General features: G+C 33.7%; 1 protein-coding gene across 10 annotated transcripts in view; it reads left to right on the plus strand.

The window, feature by feature from the left end:
* Positions 1 to 20,566, plus strand: part of LOC143238878 (uncharacterized) — a 79,787-nt gene extending 59,221 nt beyond the window's left edge. For all 10 annotated transcript variants that reach the window (XM_076479487.1, XM_076479488.1, XM_076479493.1 and 7 more), the window contains 2 exons: positions 2,068 to 2,227; positions 4,026 to 20,566. In XM_076479487.1, coding sequence (XP_076335602.1) covers positions 2,068 to 2,227; positions 4,026 to 4,866 — 1,001 coding nt within the window. In that variant the 3' untranslated portion in view covers positions 4,867 to 20,566. The remainder of the gene's footprint in view (positions 1 to 2,067; positions 2,228 to 4,025) is intronic.
* Positions 20,567 to 24,722: the final 4,156 nt, after the last annotated feature.

The following is a 24,722-nucleotide window of genomic DNA, read 5'->3' on the forward strand; positions in this document are numbered from 1 at the left end:
TTTGTATGTCCTTCTTCCATGGAGGTACATCAACAGAAGTGGAAAGTATTTCACATGTGGTCCCATTCTCAGGGATTTTCAGTTGCTTGACCTACTGTGGCTGGTGTGTCAAAGTTTCTGATGTGGATTTTTTACCTGCATTTTCGGTCTGCTTGATTTTGGATTATTTGGCAGCCTTGCCCCATTACCACTGAATATTTGTTTTACCTGTTCTTACCATGTTAATTTGTTCTTTTCAGATTTGTCATCCTTCTTAATGACCTGCTCTCATGGACTTGTAGGTTAATGTAGATTTTCATTCCCTTACCTCACCTCTGTTTGAATCTCTTTCCTCATGTTCTACATTTCATCTTTCTCATACAGTGTATTTCCTTTTTCTCTTGGCCTGTAGTCATTGATGGTCTGACACGTTCGACATAGACGTTACACTCACACTGTACCACATACTTCTCCTTTATCCAGATCATTTCTTCTTCCTGAAAACCTTGACAACACTTAGGAAAAACTCTTCCTTTTTGCCTATTTCTCTTCACCTTGTCTCTCTCCTCTACCCTTTTCCTGATCCTGAATGACTGCTCTTGCCCTTCTTTGTGATTTTACTTTGTGGTTACATTCCCAACTCTTTATTATGAGAGACACTTTGGAATCACGTGATTCCAATAGAGGGAGCGGAAGGCTTGTAGCATGCATTAAAAAAAACATGCATATAGGGGCCAAAAACGAATGAGAATAGCTAATATTGTGAAGGAAAGGAAATGCCTATTGTAAATACATTTCCAGTATATGAAAATTATAACTTTTGTCATTCTTATCAGCATATGAAGTTATTTTTAAGTATGGCTTAAAAAAATATTATAACTGTTGTTATAGTACCATTGTAAAAAGAAATAGGGCCTCACTGGGAATGTATTTCTTATAGAGAATCACCAGCAGAAACATTTATCATTCCATGTAGGTATGTACAATTGAACATGAGGAGTTATAAAAAAAAGATGGCAAAAATTTAAAGACTTTGTTATTGACCATGGGAAATTTATTCCACTATGTTAAAAGACAAAAGTTTCAGACATGCAATTTTCCAAGAAATCTACAGTGTCATAACACAAACAGTATGTTACATGGCAGTATCATGAACTTATCTAGAAAAACTAGAAAAAGAAGGCAGAGCTTTATGAGACTTTCCCTTTTTATTTGTTTTAAGTTTACAAAATTATCTCTGTTACATCTGTGTGCTATTGTCATCATGTGTAGCTAAAGCAAGAGTTTTTCATAGTATAGATCTGTATTTGTTTTACAGCATATTGTATTTTCCTGGTTTAAACTACAACAAGAAGTGATACTGAAATTAAATTAGTGAAACCCTTGCATTTTCAACAAGTAAATTTGTCTTTATATCTGAAGAAGACAGGTTAACCTGGAACAAGCACTTGGATTTTATTGAGTTACTTTGAATTAGACATACCAAACATTTTTGACATTACATATATTTTTCAGTTTATCTTTGCTTATTGAATTTTGAAACACTGCATTAAAGCCATTCTTTTGAAGAAGAGGAAAATACACTTGGTTAGTGTATGGAAGTGACTGTTGTTAAAAAACCAGAACAGGGGTTTGTTGAGAACAGATAAAGAAAGCCAGAAATACAAAGTAATAAAGGAATCAGTCTTAAAGTTAACAGTGAGACTGCCTGACTGGTTAAATAATGTATTGTTGGTGAATCTCTTCTCTTCCTAATTAGCACTATGACACATATGGCTGAAAGCCATAGAATTACTTGAAACGTTTTATTTTTGTATTTTTAAACATGACATTCTTTATTCAGTTCTTTCGGATTTTTATTCTGAGAAGAAGAATGTATTATTGTATTTGAGCAGATTAAATTACAGAATGTGTAAGCTTAATGAGTGAAAAAGAGCAGAGAGTTAGTACTAATACTTTTGTCTTGCTTCATTTCTATTTCTTCACACAATGAATGTTATTTTTGCTTGTTGTTGATACTTAATTTGTGAAGCAGAAAATATTTTATTATATGACAGTGTATAACTTTCTGTTCTTATAACACTGTAGAGCACAGAAATGGAAGATTTGATAAGGAGGAAAAGCCAACAGATTTATTTGACAGCAAGACTTATGAATCCAGAAATAAGAATTATACAACAAAAGAAACAATCCGTATAGATACGTCACCATCAACACACACTGTGATAAAATCTGAAGAAAATTTGAGGTGATAAATTAACTTGGGACCTTTTTCTTGATATTACATGTTTATAATGCTTTATAACACTTGTGTAATAAATAAATCTTGGCCACTTCAAAGTTGTTACCATAGTGTGTTTTTTTTTCTGTAAATTTTTTATAATGTTCAAGAAAGAAAACTTGTATAATGAACCCTGGCCTTTTCAATGTTGTTATTTATAGCATATTTTTACATGTGTTGAGTTGAAGTTTTGCTTGTGATTTTTAGAACCCATCCTTAGTTTTCTGTTTGTTACTAAGTCTTGGATACCTTTATTACCATTGGTACAGAAATTATATTTCTGTCAAAATATGAATTGTTATATTTATTGACATTGGAATCATACTGTGGAGTAATGGATAGTAAGCTTACATCAAATTACCATGTTTGAACTCATGATAACTAAACTGTGGAAAGCCACCTGCAGCACATGGTACAACTAAAGACTTTCCACTGACCATTTTATCAGCTACCTCATTAGAAATTTTCTTTGATATTACTCTATGAATGCAATGAACGAAGCATACTAAGGTTGTTTTTATTGTTTTTTATGATTTAGTTAACTCTGTTTAACTAGATATGTCTCATTTAAAGACACTTTGAAGTTATCATCCATTATATGTGTATATCTAATGAAGATTCATTATGGGTTGGGTAACAAAACCTTTATTCTTAAATCTAGGTAAATCAATTTAAAATATATATCCATTCAATAATGCATAGCTGAATTTGTATTAAATTGCACAGGACTGTAAATAATTATGAAAAATTCAGTCTCTAGTTTCTCAGGCAGTCATTTAATTTTAAAGTTAATAACTACATGGAATCAGTGTAATACCTTTAAGGGGTAGATAAAGTACAGAATTGAAAAGTTGGTGTAAGGTTTTATGAGTGTTGATGGGCAGGATTCTTTACAATAGGTGTCTGTGACTTGTTGCCAAAAAATTTTTAACTATAAACATACAGCATACAATCTACTTGTATTAAAGTAGCATATTCAAAACAAGTCCAATGTACATAGAAATGTTCATTACACTTTTGGTTATATCAGTTGTATCCAGGGCTTTAAGTAATTGTTTCTTTTACATCAAAGTTCACACATCACTTTAGAACACCCTTTGACAAGACAAATTATTCTATTATGTTTCTGTTAATAGAATACCAGCTGTGAAACTTAATTTAGAAATCACCCATTACATCTAAACTGACAATCACACAGTCTGACTTCACCTTTACTTTCACTAAACTTGCTCTCTGCATCTACATCTATTTATAATACGACAGAAAAATCCAGAAACATCTAGCCCTCTAATATTAACAATATAACATAGAGCAAGAAAAACCTTTCAAATAAGATGACATCAACAACATTACAAAACCCTAGTGCAATAATTAAACTACATACATAATGTATAACTTGTATAGAGTTGCATAACAAAACTTGGCTTAAATACCACCTTTAAAATAATTAACTTTTAACACCATTATTATGAAACTGAATAGTTATTAAATATTAGATTATTAAATAAATTAAATAATAACTCTTAAACTAAACAGTTTTGTATATCCAACAACTACTATGTGAAAAACTAAACGAGAAAAATGCTAGAAATGGAAGTTTTTAAGCACCAATAGCCTAGAGAATAGCCAACATCTATTCAGAATTAACATGGGTTAACTGGAGTTTATTTTCAGTTCACTCTTTAAAAACATGTAGTTGTGAGTTTGTTTTCTTTTTTAATAATTGAAAAGTAAAAATATAGTGGAATTCTCTTATTATTTTCAGTAAAAAAAAGACGACATCAAAAATTAAACTGAAACGTCCAAGCTTAAGTAGAACACAGTGTGCTGATGCTTCCAAAGAGGTCAGTTTTCAAGCTGAAAAGATGTGTGTATCTAATACTAAAAAAACTAATGAAGTGACCCATCAGCAACCACTTACCACAGCAGTCTCACCAGATAAAAGCAGCATTCAAGATGGCCTACCAAAAAACTCTTTTGTTACTGATGCTAATATGTCTATGTGTACAAACTTTAGTTCTAATGCCAAAATCTTTTCACCAAATCAGTCACAGAAACTACATGGAAGTGTATCAACAGAATTCTCTTCTGCCTCGGGTAGTGAGTGTAAGACTTTCACAGAGATTTCTTCTTCTGATGTTACTGACACTGAACAAACAAGTATGAGAGATACTTGTTTAGATAAGTTACTTCATTCAGTAAATATGAAAGAGAATGAAAGAAATAACAGTATTGCCTCAGCATCTAGAGAGTCCGTGCATGTTGAAGATCATGGTCTTGAAAATAGGAAAGATTTACCTGAAATAGATCCTGCTCTGAAAGAAGGTATCAGTTGTAAAGAATATTCAAAAATATCATCCATCCCTTTCAGTGCTAACCTTCCAGATTGTTTTAATGACTCCAAGAATGACTTTACTAAAGTAGACACAACACTTCAGCCCTCAGAGACATCAACATCTGTTCATCGACAGACAAGTAGTACAAACCTGCTAAGTAATGATGATTTTTATGAGATGTTCCTGGGTGAAGACGATATAGATGTATTAGTTGAAGAGAAAAATGACGACGAACTTATGCAAGAGTTAGAGGATATGATCAACAGCTAAGTTTGCATTTTTACTAGCTCTGAAAAATTGTTTAAAACATGAACTAGAGCACTGTTTTGTATAAAAGCAAATATAACATTTTAGTTTGCACTTCTAAATTTTATTATATTTGTTATATTGTTTTTTAAAATCTTCTTATAGTGGTGATAAATTTCCAAATCTCTTAATTGGCATACTACTCTAACTAAACAAAACTAAATGTTTGATGAACATTGACTCTTTACTAATATTAATTTTTTTTACACTCATTGATTTGACATTTGTTATATCCTGTGGCAAAACTTGCTACATACTATTAGATATATGTAAGAAGTAAAACTGCTGAATCAAACTCTGTACTTTTAAAGAATGTGAGAATGACATTTAAAACTAAGTAAAAGCTAACAGATATTCTATTTGAATTATGATTCTTCATAATATACAGGTGTGTGTGTGTGCACACACACACATTAAATTTAATGAGACTTTCAATTATTGTGAGAAAACCTTATCATTTGTGTTTGTTTCATTTCAAGCCTTTAACCCTTGTAATTTCTTGTAATGGACAATCAAATCTTGTATTATATTACATCTGAAATTCAGGTTTTTATACCTCAGACTTCTGAAGGTATGTTTATATCTTACTGTACTAAAACAAATTTAGATTACTAGAAATTATTATTAGAAGGGTTTAATTTTGTGCTACATAAACCTTTTATTTTAAACATATGCATAAATACTACTATTAAAAAAGTGTATCATTAATTAAAATAAGTAGTGTAAAACAATTTTTAAAGGTTTAAAAGTGCTTCATAGATTATCATTGAACTGGTGTGAAAATTATCTTCACTCAGATTACTACAGTTACTGGTGAGTTTTCAACCTTTTGAATGTTGCTGTATCCAAAATGATAAACTATAAAAAAACTAATTTTGTGAAAAGAATATTGGCACTAATAGAATAAATTGCCAGCATTTAGGTAGTAATCCACTTCCTTTTAAACAAATTGTCAACATAACAGGCAAACTTGTGTATCAAGTCAGCTATAAAACTGTACACATCTCAGAAATGAATAGGTATGTAAACGTAGGAAAAGTAGCTGGAAGTGATATATGGTGTTAATGTTAAGAAGTTCACACAGTTATGAATGTACAGTTGTTTTTGTTGGATTTTTTTGTTAACAATCAAGTTATGTATCAAACTTACCAATCTATATCTTTCACTGAATTAGCTTTAAGTCACCAACTACTGTATTTGATCAGCTTTGAGTCAATACTTAGAATACCAGCAATACTGCTATTAATTCACGCCATGATGCTGCCAAAAGAGAAATAATCCACACTTCCATAAGTCAGCTGCCCAAATGACACTACTGCTATGAATTGTCTTCATTTTGCTTGCCAAAACAAAATCCACACTACTGCACTTACGTTGCTGTAAATTAACAGTGAAGAAACCAGCACTACTGATTCTCATCCATTCCATGTCAGTTGGGAAATATAAATAACCTACACCACCACAGTTAATTTGCTGTAAGTCGATAGTCAAGGTAACAGAACTACTGTTTCTGATCCACTCTATGTTCTGGCAAATATATATGATTTACGTTGTTGCAGTTAATGTGCTATAAGTCAGCATTCAAGGTACCACCAATAACGCTGCTCTTCCACTCCATGTTAGCTGGTAAATTTAAACAACCCACACTACTGCAGTTAATCTGCTATAATCAGTTGTCAAGATAGATGCACTTTTGCTCTCATCCACTCTGTCTTGTAAATATATATGGTCTGCACTACTTCAATTTATCTGCTATAAATCAACAGTCAAGATACCAACACTCCTGTTTCTGATCCACTCAATTTTAGCTGACCAATATAAATGACCAACCCCACTGCAGATAATCTACTATAAATCAATAGTCAAGATAACACTATTGCTTCTGATCTGCTCTCTGTTAACCAGTAAAAATAAAAAGGCCTACAACACTGCAATTCATCTGCCATAAGGCAATTGTAAAGATCCAGTACTAGTGCTTCTGACCCACTCCATGTCAGTTAATAACTATATATCATTTATGCTATGTTAACCTGCTGTAAGTCAACAATTAAGATACAAGCACTACTGCTTCTTAACCACTCCATGTTAACTGAGAAATGTACATATGATCTACACACTGCAATTTTGCTATAAGTCAACTGTAAAGATGCCAGCAGTACTGCTTCTGGTCTACTCCATGTTAGCTGCTAAATATGTATGATTTATATTACTGGAGTTAATCTGATATAAATCAGTAGTCAAGATACCAACAATAATGCTTATGATCCACTCTAGGTTAGCTGGTATGTATATATGATCTACACTATTCAGTCAATCTGCTCTACGTCAACTGTAAGGATACCAACACTACTACTTCTGATTCACTCCATTTTAGCTGGTATGTATAATTTATACTACTGCAGTTAATCTGCTATAAATCATCAGTCAAGATACCAGTACTGCTGTTTCTGATCCACTCCATGTTAAATTGGTAAATTTATATGATTTATTTTACTATTTTTCTGCTATAAATCAACAGCACTACTGCTTCTTATCTATTCTATGTTAGCTGGTAAGAATATATGATCCACACTGGTGCAGTTAATCTGCTATAACTCATCAATCAAGATACAAGTACTACTGCTACTGATCTGATCTGTGTTATCTGGTAAATATTTATGATCTACACTACTACTATAAGTCAACTATAAAGATACAAGCACTACTACTGATGCACTCCATGTTAGCTGGTAAATATATATGATTTACATTGCTGCAATCAATGTGCTACAGGTCAACAGTCAAGATAGCAACACTACTGCTACTGATATCCAGTCTATGTTATCTGGTAAATATATATACAATGTACAATATTGCAGTTCTGCTATAAGTTAACTGTAAACATGCCAGTAATACTCTTTCTGACCTACTCCATGTTAATTGGTGAATATAAATGATCCAAACTACTGCAGTTACTCTGCTGTAAGTCAACTATAAACATAATAGCACTACTATTTCTGATCCACTCTATATTAACTGGTATATATACATGATTTATGCTACTATTAACCTACCTAATATAAATCAACACTGAAGATACCAGCACTACTGCTTTGATACACTCCATGTTCTGGTAAATGTATATAATCTGCTATGAGTCAACTGTAAAGATACCAGCACTGTTGCTTCTAATCAATTCCATGTTAGCTGGTAAATATGTATGATATACACTGCTGCAGCTAACCTAATCTAACTCACAGTCAAGATACAAGCACTACTCCTTCTTATACACCTCTGTGTTAGCTGGTAAATATAAATTATCAAAAGTACTGCAGTCAATATGATATGTATGTAAACATTCAATATATTAGCACTACTGCTACTGATCCACTCCATGTTAGTTGATAAATGTATATTATCTTCATTATTGCAGTTGTGCTGTAAATCAACTGTAAAAATGCCAGAATTACTGTTTCTGATCTACCCCATGTTAACTGGTAAATATATATGGTTTACACTACTGCCATTAATGTGCCATAAATCAACAGTCAAGATACCAGCACTACTGCTTCTGATCCACTCCATGTTAGCTGGTAAATATATAAGACCTATGCTACTTCATTAATGATCAAAGATAAAAGAAAAATATCTAACATATTAAAGTTGTTCAAGAATGTGTCATTGACTAAACAGGATACTAACATTATCACTCCAGGCCAAAGCAGATGGACTTTGGTGCTGCGTGTTAGTGACCATAAAAGATGTTAGCATTATTACCATACATGAGGAGCTGTGTTTTAATAGGCATGAAAGAAAAAGTCTATGAAGTATTGTAACATTGTATTGTTGATCAAACAATGTATTAACACTATTAAAAGGTGATCAAATCCATGTCAGTAGATCAATAATCATGAAGGAGAAGATCTACAATAATGAGATTGATGGGTTTTAAATCACTGGCCAAAGATTGTAATCTCATTACTCCAGATAATCAGTAGTTAAATGTCCAAATCATAGACATATGAAGTATGATCTGCATGATCCCAGTAGTCTACCAGAAAGTTCAAATATATAATACCTCTACTATAATAAATAATGTTATTTATATAATACTCCAAACAAGGAATGATTCATATGAGTAATGTTAGTTCCTGTTTAACAAAACTGAAATAAAAAGTGATTCATGTCACTGCAGTCAGTTCATGTTTCACAGAAGTCAAATAAAAAATCATTCATATGACTACAGTCTACTCCTTGTTAAACAGCAGTCAAATAAAAATTGATTCATACCACTGCCATTAATTCCTGTTAAATAGCGGTCAAATAAGAAATGGTTAACACCACTGCAGTCAGATCCTGCTTAACAACATAAAAATAAGAAGCGATTCATACCATTGCAGTCACTTCCTGTTTAACAGTTGTCAAGTATGAAAGAATTTATACCACTGGAGTCAGTTTCTGTAACAGCAGTCAAATAAGAAATGATTCATACTATTGCAGTCTGCCTCTATTCAACAGCAGTCAAATAAAAAATAATTTGTATGTTTGTTCAACAGCAGTCAGATAAAAAAAATTATTCATACCACTTTGGTCAGTTTCTGTTTGTGACAAGAGTCAAATAAGAAATGGTTCATAATGGTAGTTAGTCCATGTTTAACAGCAGTGAAGTCAGAAATAATCCATACCATTGCAATCAGTCCCTGTTCAACAGCATACAAATAAGAAATGATACATACCACTGTGTTCAATTCCTGTTCAACAGCAGTCAAATAAGAAATGATTCATACCACTGGTGTCAGTTACTGTTTAACAAGAGTTAAGTAATAAATGATTCACCCCAGGCCTGCAGGGCAGATTTCACAACTGGAAAGTCAGTACCCTGTCCCCTCCGAAAAAGTAACATATATCTGCTTTTAAGAATCAAAAACTGTTAACATAAATTTTTCATTGCAGCTAGTATTTTTACTTTTCTAACTCGTATATCATAAGACCAAATAAAATTCAAATAAGCAATAAATTTTCATGATTCTTTTGTTGAGCAAAAGCATTGATCATCTCTTCCATTTTGTTCTCCATCATAAAATTTGTTATTTCCTGTTCACTTTTCAAAATGATGACATGAGATAATCTTTCTTGTCCAGTGGTAGAACTCAAATAAGTTTTGATACGATGTAAAGCAGAGAATGATCTTTCAGCAAAACAGAATGTAGCTGGAACAGTGCTGAATATTTGCACTAATTAAAAATAAGTTAGAAGGAGTGGAGAGATGCCCTTCTTAAAAATCTGTTTTAATAAATTATATCCCAAAGAGAAATGGGGATTTTGTTTTTCTTGATTGAGAAGACCAAATACAATCTTTCTTTCGGAAGATAATTGATTCTCATCAGTCCATAAAAGTCACAAAGTAATGAGATATCATCTATAGCATCTTTTCCTGGTTGCATTATGACAGAAGAGAGAGACCATAAAGAATATTTTGATCATTTTCATAAAACAAGATTGAATTTTCTCTCTAAAAATTTGAACAGTGAAAAAGAAGATAGCATCTCTTGCATATGAGGTCAGTTTGTCAAAATCTGCAGTAGCATATGCAAATCCAGCTTCTAAGACATGTTCTGTTGGTATTTGGCAGCAAGGAATGGTCAGTTCTTAGAAACTGATATTTTTTTCTTTTATGTCTTTCATCAAATTTGTGGCTTCATCCCACAGCTTCAAAACATTTTTGCTTGTCTGTAGTGATTTAAGGTTGTTGATTGCCACATCGGCAGATTTTTTCTGATTGAGGTAAGTGTACAACAAAGATGAAGCTTCACTTTCCAAGATTAGAAGAATGAGGATGAATTCTAAGTCACAGATTGAAACTCGAATAGCATATGGTTTTCTCTGAAGTATGGAGTAAAATGAACCCTCCTGATCCCCCCATGCCCTGCAGGCATGATTCACATCACTGCAGTCAGTTCCTGTTTAACAGCAGTCAAGTAAGAAAGGATTCATACCACTGCAATCAGTTTCTGTTCAACATCAGTCAAATAAAATATAATCCATACCACTATAGTTATTCCTGTTTATCAACAACCAGATGAGAAATGATTCATACTATTTGCAGCCAACTTCTAATCAACAGCAATCAAATAAAAAATGATTCATAGCACTGCAGTCAACTTTCTGTCAAACATTTGTGTTTGAGGCATTATAGAAATGATCAAATTTTTTTGTTTAATTTATTCCATGTCAGATATATGAATTCTTCCACATTACACGAGGTCCACATGAAAACTTTCTACACCCATATTTTTCCTTATATTAATGTCAACTTGCAATTTGAGTGAAGAGTTATGCTCACCAGTCCAAATGATCATTTCATTGTGAGGTTCAAAAAAGAGTGTAACTATGGATGACAGTTTTTGTGTTATCCACAGAAATGGTTATCTTAATCGATGGTCAAGTCAGCATTCAAATAATATAGCTAAAGTCACATAAATTATTAGTCCCATGCCATCAATGTTATAATAAAAATAAAATGATGGGCACCACTTACCAGGAGAATTATCCGTGGAAAATAATATTTCTTGTTGGCAGTAAGGTAATAAAAACTGTCATTACTTTCATAAACAACCTTTATGTAAAATTCATAACCACTGACAGCAGTAAAGACAAAGCTAAGGGCCTGGATTTCCTATCATTGACAAGACATCATTTACAGCATCATACCACTGCCAGCAGTAAAGACACGGCTAAGAGCCCAAATATCTTATCATTGATGAGAAGTCATTTACAGCATCATACCACTGTCAGCAGTAAAGACACTGTTAAGTGCCAGGATTTCCCATCATTTACGTCATTTACAGCATCATACCACTGTAAGCAGTAAAGACACAGTTAAGTGCCAGGATTTCCCATCATTTACGTCATTTACAACATCATACTACTGTTAGCAGTAAAGACACGGATAAAAGCCAAGATTTCCTAAAATTGACATCATTTACAGCATCATACCACTGTTAGCAGTTAAGACATGGCTGAGAGCCCAAATTTCTCATCTTTGACAAGAGTTCGTTTACAGTATCATACCAATGTCAGCACTAAAGACAGGGCTAGATGCCAGGATTTCCCATTATTGATGTCATTTACAGCACCATACCACTGTCAGCAGTAAAGAAATGTCTAGGTGCTAGAATTTTCCATCATTGATATTATTTACAGCATCAACTACTGTCAGCAGTAAAGACACAGCTAAGAGCCCAGATTTCCCATCCTTGGCAAGACATCATTTACAGCATTATACCACTGTCAGCAATAAAGACACGGCTGAGGGCCTGGATTTCCCATCATTGACAAGACGTCATTTACAGCATCATACCACTGTCAGCAGTAAAGACACAGCTAAGTGCCAGGATTTCCCATCATTGACGTCATTTACAACATCATACTACTGTTAGCAGTAAAGACACGGATAAACGCCCAGATTTCCTATAATTGACATCATTTACAGCATCATACCACTGTTAGCAGTCAAGACATGGCTGAGAGCACAAATTTTTCATCATTGACAAGAGTTAGTTTACAGTATCATACCAATGTCAGCAGTAAAGACATGGCTGAGAGCACAAATTTTTCATCATTGACAAGAGTTAGTTTACAGTATCATACCAATGTCAGCAGTAAAGACATGGCTAAGTGCCAGGATTTTCCATCATTGATGTCATTTACAACATCACACCACTCTCAGCAGTAAAGACACAGCTAAGTGCCAGGATTTACCATCATTGACGTCATTTACAATGTCATACCACTGTCAGCAATAAACACACAGCTAAGGGTCCAGATTTTTGATCGTTGACATCATTTACAGCATCATACCACTGTCAGCAGTAAAGACATGGATAAAAGCCCAGATTTCCTATAGTTGACATCATTTACAGCATCATACCACTGTTAGCAGTTAAGACATGGCTGAGAGCCCAAATTTCTCATCATTGACAAGAGTTCGTTTACAGTATCATACCAATATCAGCACTAAAGACAGGGCTAAATGCCAGGATTTCCCATTATTGATGTCATTTACAGCACCATACCACTGTCAGCAGTAAAGAAACGTCAAGGTGCTAGAATTTTCCATCATTGATATTATTTACAGCATCAACTACTGTCAGCAGTAAGGACACAGCTAAGAGCCCAGATTTCCCATCCTTGGCAAGACATCATTTACAGCATTATACCACTGTCAGCAATAAAGATACGGCTGAGGGCCTGGATTTCCCATCATTGACAAGACGTCATTTACAGCATCATAACACTGTCAGCAGTAAAGACACGGCTTAGGGCTCAGATTTCCCATCGTTGACATCATTTACAGCATCATACCACTGTCAGCAGTAAAGACACGGCTCAGGGCCCAGATTTTTGATCGTTGACATCATTTACAGCATCATACCACTGTTAGCAGTTAAGACATGGCTGAGAGCCCAAATTTCTCATCATTGACAAGAGTTCGTTTACAGTATCATACCAATATCAGCACTAAAGACAGGGCTAAATGCCAGGATTTCCCATTATTGATGTCATTTACAGCACCATACCACTGTCAGCAGTAAAGAAACATCAAGGTGCTAGAATTTTCCATCATTGATATTATTTACAGCATCAACTACTGTCAGCAGTAAGGACACAGCTAAGAGCCCAGATTTCCCATCCTTGGCAAGACATCATTTACAGCATTATACCACTGTCAGCAATAAAGACACAGCTGAGGGCCTGGATTTCCCATCATTGACAAGACGTCATTTACAGCATCATAACACTGTCAGCAGTAAAGACACAGCTTAGGGCTCAGATTTCCCATCGTTGACATCATTTACAGCATCATACCACTGTCAGCAGTAAAGACACAGCTAAGTGCCAGGATTTCCCATCACTGACGTCATTTACAACGTCATACCACTGTCAGCAGTAAACACACAGCTAAGGGCCCAGATTTCCCATCATTGACGTCATTTACAGCATCATACCGCTGTCAGCAGTAAAGACACGGGTTAGGGCTCAGATTTCCTATTGTTGACATCATTTACAGCATCATACCACTGTCAACAGTAAAGACACGGCTTAGGGTCCAGATTTCCCATCATTGACATCATTTACAGCTTCATACCACTGTCAGCAGTAAACACACAGCTAAGGGCCCAGATTTCCCATCTTTGATGTAATTTACAACATCATACCACTCTCACCAGTAAAGACACAGCTAAGGGCCCAGATTTCCCATCTTTGATGTAATTTACAACATCATACCACTCTCACCAGTAAAGACACAGCTAAGGGCCCAGATTTCCCATCACTGATGTAATTTACAACATCATACCACTCTCACCAGTAAAGACACAGCTAAGGGCCCAGATTTCCCATCATTGACGTCATTTACAGCATCATACCGCTGTCAGCAGTAAAGACACGGGTTAGGGCTCAGATTTCCTATTGTTGACATCATTTACAGCATCATACCACTGTCAACAGTAAAGACACGGCTTAGGGCCCAGATTTCCCATCCTTTACAGCATCATACCACTGTTAGCAGTCAAGACATGACTGAGAGTCTGAATTTCTCATCATTGACAAAACATCATTTACAGTATCATTCCACTGTCAACAGTAAAGTGCCAGGATTTCGTTTACAGTATCATACCAATATCAGCACTAAAGACAGGGCTAAATGCCAGGATTTCCCATTATTGATGTCATTTACAGCATCATACCACTGTCAGCAGTAAAGAAACGTCAAGGTGCTCGAATTTTCCATCATTAATATTATTTACAGCATCATACTACTGTCAGCAGTAAGGACACAGCTAAGAGCCCAGATTTCCCATCATTGGCAAGACTTTATTTACAGCATCATGCCACTGTCGGCAGTAAAGACACAGCTTAGTGTCTGGATTGCCCAATGTTGACAAGCAAATGAGACATTGTTAAAACATTGAACTTGATAAGTTGGATGCCAGCAGTCAAATTTATATGAGCCATAGAGATTCATGTTTTTGTAAGTAGTTATAGAAGAAGAAATCAAGTCAGATTCTATAAAACAAGTTTCAAGTAAGTGAAGATCTATGCTGCTACAGTGTGAGAGCTGTGTAATTAACACCAATAAATATGTGTATTATCAACACTCCTATAAATGATCAAGTGTGGGTTAATAACCACAAAACAAGTTGAGTAATTAACTATCACCAGCTTGTTGAACCCAAGATATCAACAGAAAATTAAAGGTTATATTCATATCAACAGTACAAAAAGTTAAGTATCCATACCACTGTTATTAGTCAGTTTAGTATCATATGTTGAATGAAAAGAACTGCCACTAAGACTGATGAGAACTTTGATCAGCAGTGAAGTATAAGTCTGAACATTTAATCAGCTGTAAGTCAACAGCTAATTAATAGATGTGAACCTTACCACTAAATAAGTGATCATTTCTTTATCAATATTCTAGAAAAGTTTTAACATGACTTAAACAGGTTTATAAAATACATATTGATAGTCAAAAAATAAATCACTTATACAGTTGTGGTTAAACAAGTAACTTTATGTGAGAAGTTGAAGAAATAAATTATTTAAACTTCTGAGTTGATGAGCTTCAATCTATCAAAAAATACTCACAGCACTGCTTCTGTTGGATAATTAATACACACATCACTACATCTATTGAATGATTAATACACACAACACTGATTCTGTTGGATGAACAATACTTACATCACTGATTCTATTGGATGAGCAATGCCTACATCACTGATTCTATTGGATGATCAATACCCACATCACTGATTCTATTGGATGAGCAATACCTGCATCACTGATTCTAGGGGGCAATCAATACCCACGTCAGTGCTTTTGATGTGTTCTTTGTCTTCAGCAGAAAAGGAAATGATGCTCTCTGTGGTGTTATTAACACCAAACTTTGAACAGCTCAGATCCATGTTGTCTGTTAAACAGGATCAGGTGTTATTAACATTAACTTTGGAACAGCTCCATTTAAGGAATCATTTATGAAAATACTCATACTTTGCATTTAATTATTTCCATGTCTGCAGCAAATAAGGTCCTAACATTTGTGTGCATGGTTACTTTCAATAAGAGCACAATAGTGTGAAAAAGTCCATTTCACTTAGTTGATTAGATCCACATGAACAGATAAACTGAAGTTTCTGCTATACTCTAGAGAGAACCACAATCATGTCAGGAGTTAAACAAAGAAATGTAATATACACAACTGTTTTTCATATGATTGTTATTTCAAGTCAGTGAAATAAGATAACAGCAACATTTCTATATATATTTACTAAGAGCAGTCAAGTGTGAAAAGATCTATGCCCTCTCATGTGATCAGTTCTATGTTCAAGCAATTCACTTCCACTGTTAATTCTGTGGCAGTTGTGAGGTATTAAATTACTCACACTAATACAGTTGATTAGCTCCATGTTACCAGCAAAGTAAGAAATGATCCAGACTACTGCAGCTGATTATATCATCCTATCAACCCAACATCAGTTCTGTAACAGTTGTGAGATGATTATATTATTCTAGCAGCTCACCCTCACCATCAGTGTTTTGACAGTTCTAAGGTAGTAAAGTACTCATACCAATAGAGTTTATCAACTCTGTGTTAAAAATGAGATACAGTGCACATCAATTTAGTGGATGAAGTTGGTGCTTTTAGCTGAAAAAGAAGTTATACCATTGAGTGACTTTAGCTGTTCCCTTCTAGCTACGTAATTTGTATGACTTACTTTACCATATTGACCTTCACCAATAATAGGTGAAGATCTCCCACATCTGTATTGGTCATTTCCAATAATAAAACAATTTGATGAGTCAGTCGATACATTTTTTAACATAAATTAGGTTTTCTGTACTCGCTTATTTCATAAGAAGGGATGATTAAAATTATGGATTTTTGGAAGCTTGATTCAGTGCAGGAAACACTTTGTTTTTTCTCTGGTCTTGAAAATTAACTTTTTAAAAAGGTCAATTTTGAAGAAGGGATCACCAAATCATTTGCTGATTTTATAAAGCTGTATTTTCTTCATAATTGATGAAAAAAAATATTACAGTAGACACCAGGAGAGTCTAAGATACATCGTGATTACATTTGAAAGAAGAAACATGCAGAAACTCTTCGTGTGATGAACATTAACTGAAGGGTGACGTAATGTCAGAAATATAATGTTCAACAGACATAAATGCTAAAGACCTTAAGTCTTCAACTGTTAGATTTAGTCATGAAAGGTTCATCTGTGACTGCAAAATGGATGTTTGTCTCTCTCTCCTTACATTTCTGTTTTGGTGTAAAAACAAAACAAGTTGAGAGTTTACAGCAGATAAAAAATTTAACTTTTACTGTGTTAGATATCTAGTTCATCCAGCTTAGATACAAGGCTTAATTAAAAAACTTTTGATGACATTGAAATCTAAAGTAAAGCAATAAGTTACAAATTGTAAGTTTCTTCATATCTCACATTCAAGTTATGTGCTTATATCTTCCAGGAAGTTTGTTAAGCACAGAAAAACTTTTTACCAGCCCGTGACATAGTTGTTTGTAACATTATGTTTCAAGAAACTCTTCACAATATGTACCAGAAACAAGAAGTATGTGATGCTTAAGGTTTAGAGTACTTTAAATTCTACATTATGCCTTGTTAATGGTTATTCCCAGACTGATAGAGACCAGATGTTACTGTGTGAATTCTGTGCACTTTAACTGTGCTTACCTGCACAACATGTCATACCAGCACCTGACAAACAAGCGTCTTTGTTTATGATTTACATCTTTCTGTGTTTACTGTCTCTGTACATCATTTACTGAAATTTTTAACAAGGCCTTCAAAGTCACTTGATGACAGATAAAAATGTAAGTCTTCTTAAAGGGTGCTGCCAGAAAAACTTGCAAACAAATCCTACTTTCATTTATACTTAAACTGAGCTAATAAGTAAAATATGCTGAAATCCAGTTCTCTCAAAGACTTCTTGTACACTTAATATGAACTAGTGAACAGCCATACTTTTGTGTCCATGAAGTAAGCATGTGAAGTGACCAGTAGACTGGTGTGACAGTGAGTGGAAAACCAAACAACATTGTCCATCTGCTACAAACTAACTTCTCTATTAATTCACAGTGTTTACTAAACAAAGGATCTGCTGTGGATTAAATAGTTTTGAAATTTGGAGAGCCTGCAAAATAACTAGTAGATCTGGAGCTGTGCTCATTAGAAATAAAAACAGACTTCAGTCAACATCAGAGAACTGAAATTGATCACAATAATTAGACATCTAGTTACCACAACTTTAGAGATCCTGAAGTTAGATTGTTACATATTTTGATAAATAATTGGCTTTCTGAGTAAATCTCTCTGTTCTGATTGTAGGTTATGTCAAGTGTGTCTCTGTAAGAGATAGAAGTAAACAAAGTTATTTTCAAACTCTACAAACAAGTATGGAGCTAGTCTGCTACAATATATAACATCTGTTACTTGCATAACAGAATGATTCAACAGTTTTTCTGTCATAAAAAATAAAACATAAGGTCAAAATATAAGAATAATATTATAAAAGATGACAATTCTAGTAATTTTTGTACCAAATATTACCAGAAAGTAAAGAGAAAAATAATAATAAAACTGATATATTTTCATGCATAGCAGTGATGTAGATCAAATTTTTGTTTGTTGTCTTACTTTACCAAACAGCAAAGATAAGCACAGAAGTTACTGCTGTTGTTGAATATCTACTACAACCTGTTGTGATTACAGTAACCACAAAATTGTCTTAACTACTTCTTGCCTCAGGCTAAAGAAAAAACGACTGAGTCTATTTTCTACAATAAGCTGTAATGATTAAAACCACCATAAAATAGTTGTGTCCTGCAGTTATCAGTCTGAAAAGTAATTTGTGTCTGCAGCAAGCTGTATTGACAACAACCACATAAAATAGTCTTAGTTGTGTGCTTACATTGTCAAGCTGAAGTGATCAGCACAAAGTGATATATTTGCTGTGCATTTTATACACACTATGATACCAACAACCAGAGATTGCACAAAATAATGTTGGTTGACTTTCATTTCAAAGATGAAGTAATTTGAACGAACATATTAATGGCTTTGCTGTTGACTTCTCAAAATGAACTACAGTAGTTACAACAATAACAACTGTGATAATTTTGGCTGTTGACTTTCAACCCCAAGTTAAAAATATCAACACAAAAGACTTGCTCTTCACTTCCTGAAATAAGCTTTAATGACAACTATTAAAAAAAAAAAACAGTTGTCATAAAATCTAGCAGTAGTTGTTAAAGAAAACTTTCGAGGTTAATCTTCTACGCCAAAGTAAGGATCATAATGAAATAATCCTTTTTTCCATTGTGTCCAGCAGAAATTATTACTATAAAGTGCTTTTGCTAGTGGCCTCCCCACCTTCCAACTGAAAAATGTCACAGGAAAATCAACAATGCAATTGGCTTTTTATTGTGATCAGTACAAGATATGTGTGTTTTGGTTCTCAGCACCAAATAATACTCATCATCATAAAACAGTGTCTTCACTCTCTGGTTTTTGTCACCAGAGTTTAGTAATGTAACAGTAAAACTGGCACCATTGACTTTATCTTATATACAGTTATTTGTATGAGATGTTTTTACTTCCTACACTGAGATGAAGTGATGTTAGGCTTCTCAGCCAGGCTTTTATCACTTCCACACTTAACCTCTTACCATACCAAAAAAAAATGATTATTGCTATTGACTTCTCCACATGAAGAACTTATAGTAATCACAAAATAACATCAGCAATTCCATACCAAACTGTTGCCATAATTAACTAAAAAGTAACTGCAGTAATTTTAAAAATGTACCATATTAAAATTAGTTGTTTTCGGGTTATATAGTATTATTTCACACAAATAGCACTCTTAAGTTTCATTCCATGTTTGTTTAGTGATGAATATTTTTTATATGGTTTATTGGAAATGTAAAGCTTACAATGTAAAGTTTCTTAGTATGTGGTTTTGAAAAGTGGGAAAATTATCATCTCTGTGCAAGAAATAAAGAAGCAAAATTTTGCTGTTCATTTTCTAAAGTTAATTCTTGGTTTATTCAAGCTACCAAATATGTTTTGAAGAAGGTTAACATTGATAACCTCCAGTTTTTCTATGTTAGTGTTTTTTTTTTGTTGTTTTTCAAATTACTGGATGTGTTAAGGGTATTTGGCTTTATTCATTGGATAGTTTATCAAAACATGATAATTACTAAATATAACATTTTGTTCATTTTCATTACTTTGTCATAATGTTGTCACTTTTGTCAGTGATATTTTATGAGTTGTGGATTATCAGTCCATTCAGTAGAAATGTGTTTGTACATTTCTGGTTAAAGAGGGATTGAATCTAAAAGAATGAACACTAATAGAAAGGGATGTATGTTGTGAATATATATATAGTGTTGTGTACAGTTTTTCCGATAAGCATAATTAGGAATTCTTGATGAATTTTAAAAAATTAGTGAATGTACATAAGTAGCAAACTGGTATATCTTGTGAATGTTCACTTAGTGTCATGTACTAACTTTAAGACAAAATTATGTATGGAATTTGTGTGTGACATGTAATTTGGTGAGAATTAATAAAGAATGTATAAAGATACATGACTTTGTGTCTTTTATGTTGTAAATAATTGATTTTACTGATTAAAATTTTAAGAGTTGCATAATTTGCTGCATAATAAACAATGAGATAAGTTGCATGTTTCTCATGTTGTTATTAGTTGTTTATTCAATGTATTGTGACAATCTTGTATCAGGTCATCCCTTAAGTAATGTCCAATTTTAGGTTCAGAAAAAGAAAAAGGATTTCAAATGATTTTAATGTTATTTAATCAATAATGTATGTTCCATTATTATTAATTACTTCCTGCCAATGATTCATAAGCTTCTGAATGCTACTTCTATAAAATTCTTGGGGTTTGAAAGAAATAATGTAGAGAGGGTAGTTTTGACAACTTCATGTGTTCTAAGCTCTTTTCCATCAAGATAGTTCTGTAAACTTTGGAATAGGTGATAATGAGATGGGGCAAGGTCTGGAGAATAAGGAGGAAGTGGAAGTTTTTCCCAGTCTAGGTTCTTTTTCAGCAACTGACGGACTTGTGGTTATTATTATTTGTATTTGTATTTTAATGCGAAGTAAAAAATTAACGCATCCGATTTACATATGGGTATGTGTAAGTGTGTGTGACAAGAACAACTAGAAACAGAACTCACACTCCACAACATAAAGTACACAAAAAATCAGATGTCCACAAACATGAAAACACAGGATAGCCAGAATGTGATATCGGAAGGTATCGTTATCTGGTATCAATGATACAGAGTCGTAAACACTGAGATATCGGCGATAGTTGTGACTCAGTGTACAACTGGCAAGGGTTCAGACATTTAGTGACAGCCTATAAAATACTTCCTCACTGTTGAGGAGAACAACGAAACTCAGAACGACCACAACTGCCTTGCTGCGACTGCCAGCAACAGCATACAGCCAACTAAAGGATGTCTCAAATAAATGGATATCAAAACTTGCAGCTTAAACATGCAAGTTAATGCAAATCAAACAAACATACCAACCAGTATGGAAAGAATAACATTGTTACCAACTCTTCAACACTCCGATAATATAAAAACTCACACGTGCGCTAAGGTAGTACACACACACAAAACGCAAAGCAAACATAATATAACATCTACACGAAGATAACGATCATTAGACCCAATCACTGAAGCAGTCCTGTTAGATTTTTTGTTTTTAAATATTGGAGTAGTCATATGATCTCCCCTGAATAAGCCCCTCTAGCTATGGTTAGCTAAGAAATGCTGGTTAGATGGAGAGAAACTAGTCAATATCATCTTCCTCTAAAAGGCTGCTCTTAAACAAAGAGGAGGATTGACTGTCACACTTTAACGCCTCAACTTTGAAAATGTATAATGCATGTAGTGGTAGTGGCGTCTCGATCTTTGAACAATCAGAGCTGCATTGTGAACTTATGTGTTTATGCTTCGTCTCGTTAACATTATATAAACAAAGCAGAAATACTGAAACGTAATAATAAATAACGGGAAAAACCGAATAGTGGCCGATGTCACTTTTTCTTACCTATCCAGTGTACAGTGTTTTCTCGTGGTGTCTGAAAAGCACGCGCATACCAACAATGTCTGAAATGTAATATTGCATTAGAAATAATGAATTGCGAAGTAGGAAGAATAAATGTACTAAGATTATAAAAAATAAATAAATCATAGTTTCCGTTTAATTACACTACAATATCCTTTTAAGTGTAAAATAAATAACAAAAATACGCCTGGTGATTAAATGCTTGACTCTCAATATTTTGAAACGTGGGTTCGAATCTCAGTCACTTAACATGCTTGTTCTTTCAGCCGTAAGTGCGTTATAATGGAAGAGCCATTTCCAGTCTTTGTCGATAAAATAGTTGGCAAAAGGTGGTGTTTACCAATTACATTATTTCTAGTCTATCGTTGCTATTTTACGGACGACTAGCCCTTGTGTAGTTTTGCATGATATTTGAAAAACAAATACTTGAAATTAACGTACCCGGTCTTAGAAAATGAAGTATGTATATATTTTACGAGTTTCAAATGTTTCTATAACAATACTTAGGACTTTTGCTCGTAAAAATTTAATATAACCATAGTTTTGCATAGTTGTGTTTTGCAAAAAAATAAAATAAAGAAAATACCTTCCTTCTTGGACCTGCTAATTATGGCACTCGACTTGTAATTTATAGGTCGTGAGTTAGAATTCCGTCATATTGGGGACGTTATTATAATTGCGTGGTTAATCCCACGTTTACCAATAAAGGAGTAACCCAAAGTTGGCGGTAAGGTGTTGATTTTCTGTCTTCCTTCTTGTCTGTCACTCCTAAATTAGGGACGGCTAGCGCAGATAGCCCTTGAGTTGCTTTGTGTCAAATTCAAAACAAACCAAAGTTTTCACCTAGTGGCCAGTAACGTAACTAAACTATGACGAGAAACCCACTTGAAATAATAATGTATCTCAGAACGGCTGGTATGGGTATTAACACTTTTACTGATAAGGAGAGAACAACGTTTCGACCTTCCTAGGTCATCTTTAGGTTAAGAAGGAGAGAGTGTTTGAATGTGACCGTTGACGAACATAAGTCTTGTCTTAGGGACGAGAGTATAAACGGGTACCGGATTGTAGGAGGCATTGCAAGTGGATGTTAGGTTATTAATTAGTATGGGGATAAAGGTGTTCCTTTATATTGTTTTAATTTTGGTTTTAGTTGTTGTATAAGTAGGGATTCTTTGGTTTTGTATTTGTTTATATTTGTTTCCCTACTTAGTATAAGGAACTTTTCTGTGGTTACGCTGTGTTTATTTGACTTGCAGTGTTCAAAAACGTGTGAAGGTGTTTTTTTTTTGTATTTTATAAATTATGTTGGTGTTGTGTTTGTCAATGAAATTTTTACATAGTATGGACTTTAGTTTTGTACCTGGTAGTTAAATGATTCGTAGGTCGACATTATTAGCCATAGTGGACAATCAGGTTTGTGAGATTTTGGGGTGCTGTATAGCTGTGGTGTGCGTGAGTCGGTCTTTCGTAGGTAAGAATAAATGTTTTCTGAAATTGTGTTGTTGTTTTTTCATTTGTAGTAGTATTTTGTTTAACTGGTTTTCATGTGTTTTTATTAGATTTGTGTTTAGTAGTTTAAATTTGTTTGTATCTGACAAGATGTTCATTTTTTGAATGCATTCATTTGTGTTCATTATAACTATAACATTGCCATTATCTGCTTTTAGAATTTTAATGTTGTTTTGTTTTAAGTTGTTTATAGAATTAATATCTTTTTTGTGTGAGGTTGTTTTTTATATTTCTTTTCTGTGAAATTATGATGATAAATTTGTGTGAAAATTCTTTGAAAAGCTGTTTAAGGTTCTGTTTTGAGGTGTTTTAGGGAAATAGATGTTTTCAGTTATACCTGGAAAGATAGGTTGTTAGTGGGATTGTTGTCGAAGTTATCTTTTTCCAGGTGGTTGTTTTTCGTTGTTTTGTTGGTGTTTTCAGTTTGTTTAGAGTGGATCATCAGTATTCTAGCTAGGTCTTCCAGACAGGCTTTAATTTCGATGGATGGAATATTTCTAGGTGTTACTTCGGTCGGATCTGTTTATTATGAGGATTGTTGGTGGTTCATGGTGTTGGCGTCTTATTTTGTTATTGATACCTTAATTTATCTTGTTTCTTGTTGTGGCGGACCTTCTTTTCCTTGTCGTCCTTACTATTGAGTTGATTGATTTACGTTGTAGGAATCCATAAGTGTCTGGTTGAATGCAGCAGGCCAGTGGATACTCTAGATTAATTTATTGTTCCTGTAGGTCATTAAGTTCTTTATATTTCGAGTTTAACATGGCTTTTAGTAGTTTTTTCTGTAAATTATGGATAATGTTTGTACACTGGGTGAAACTATCGAAGAATGTAGAATATGAATGTGTAAGTTTCTTACACAATGTGAAACATTGAATTTACTCGTAGCAACTTGCACTACCAATATGATTTGTCATTATAAATCAAACATTGAGGAGGATATACAACGCCTTGCAAAGGTATTCATCTCATACCAATAATGTAAACATTTTTTTATGAACTTGTTTTTATTCAAAACTCTAATAATCAAATTTGATACTGTTTTGTGAGAAGTAGGTTAAATATCAGCAAAAACTACAAAGAAAATATATAATTGAAATTTACTGATTCTGTAAGTAGTTGGCCCCTTAA

The sequence above is a fragment of the Tachypleus tridentatus genome, chromosome 13, assembly GCF_004210375.1.
Source record: "Tachypleus tridentatus isolate NWPU-2018 chromosome 13, ASM421037v1, whole genome shotgun sequence".
Taxonomy (NCBI): domain Eukaryota; kingdom Metazoa; phylum Arthropoda; class Merostomata; order Xiphosura; family Limulidae; genus Tachypleus; species Tachypleus tridentatus.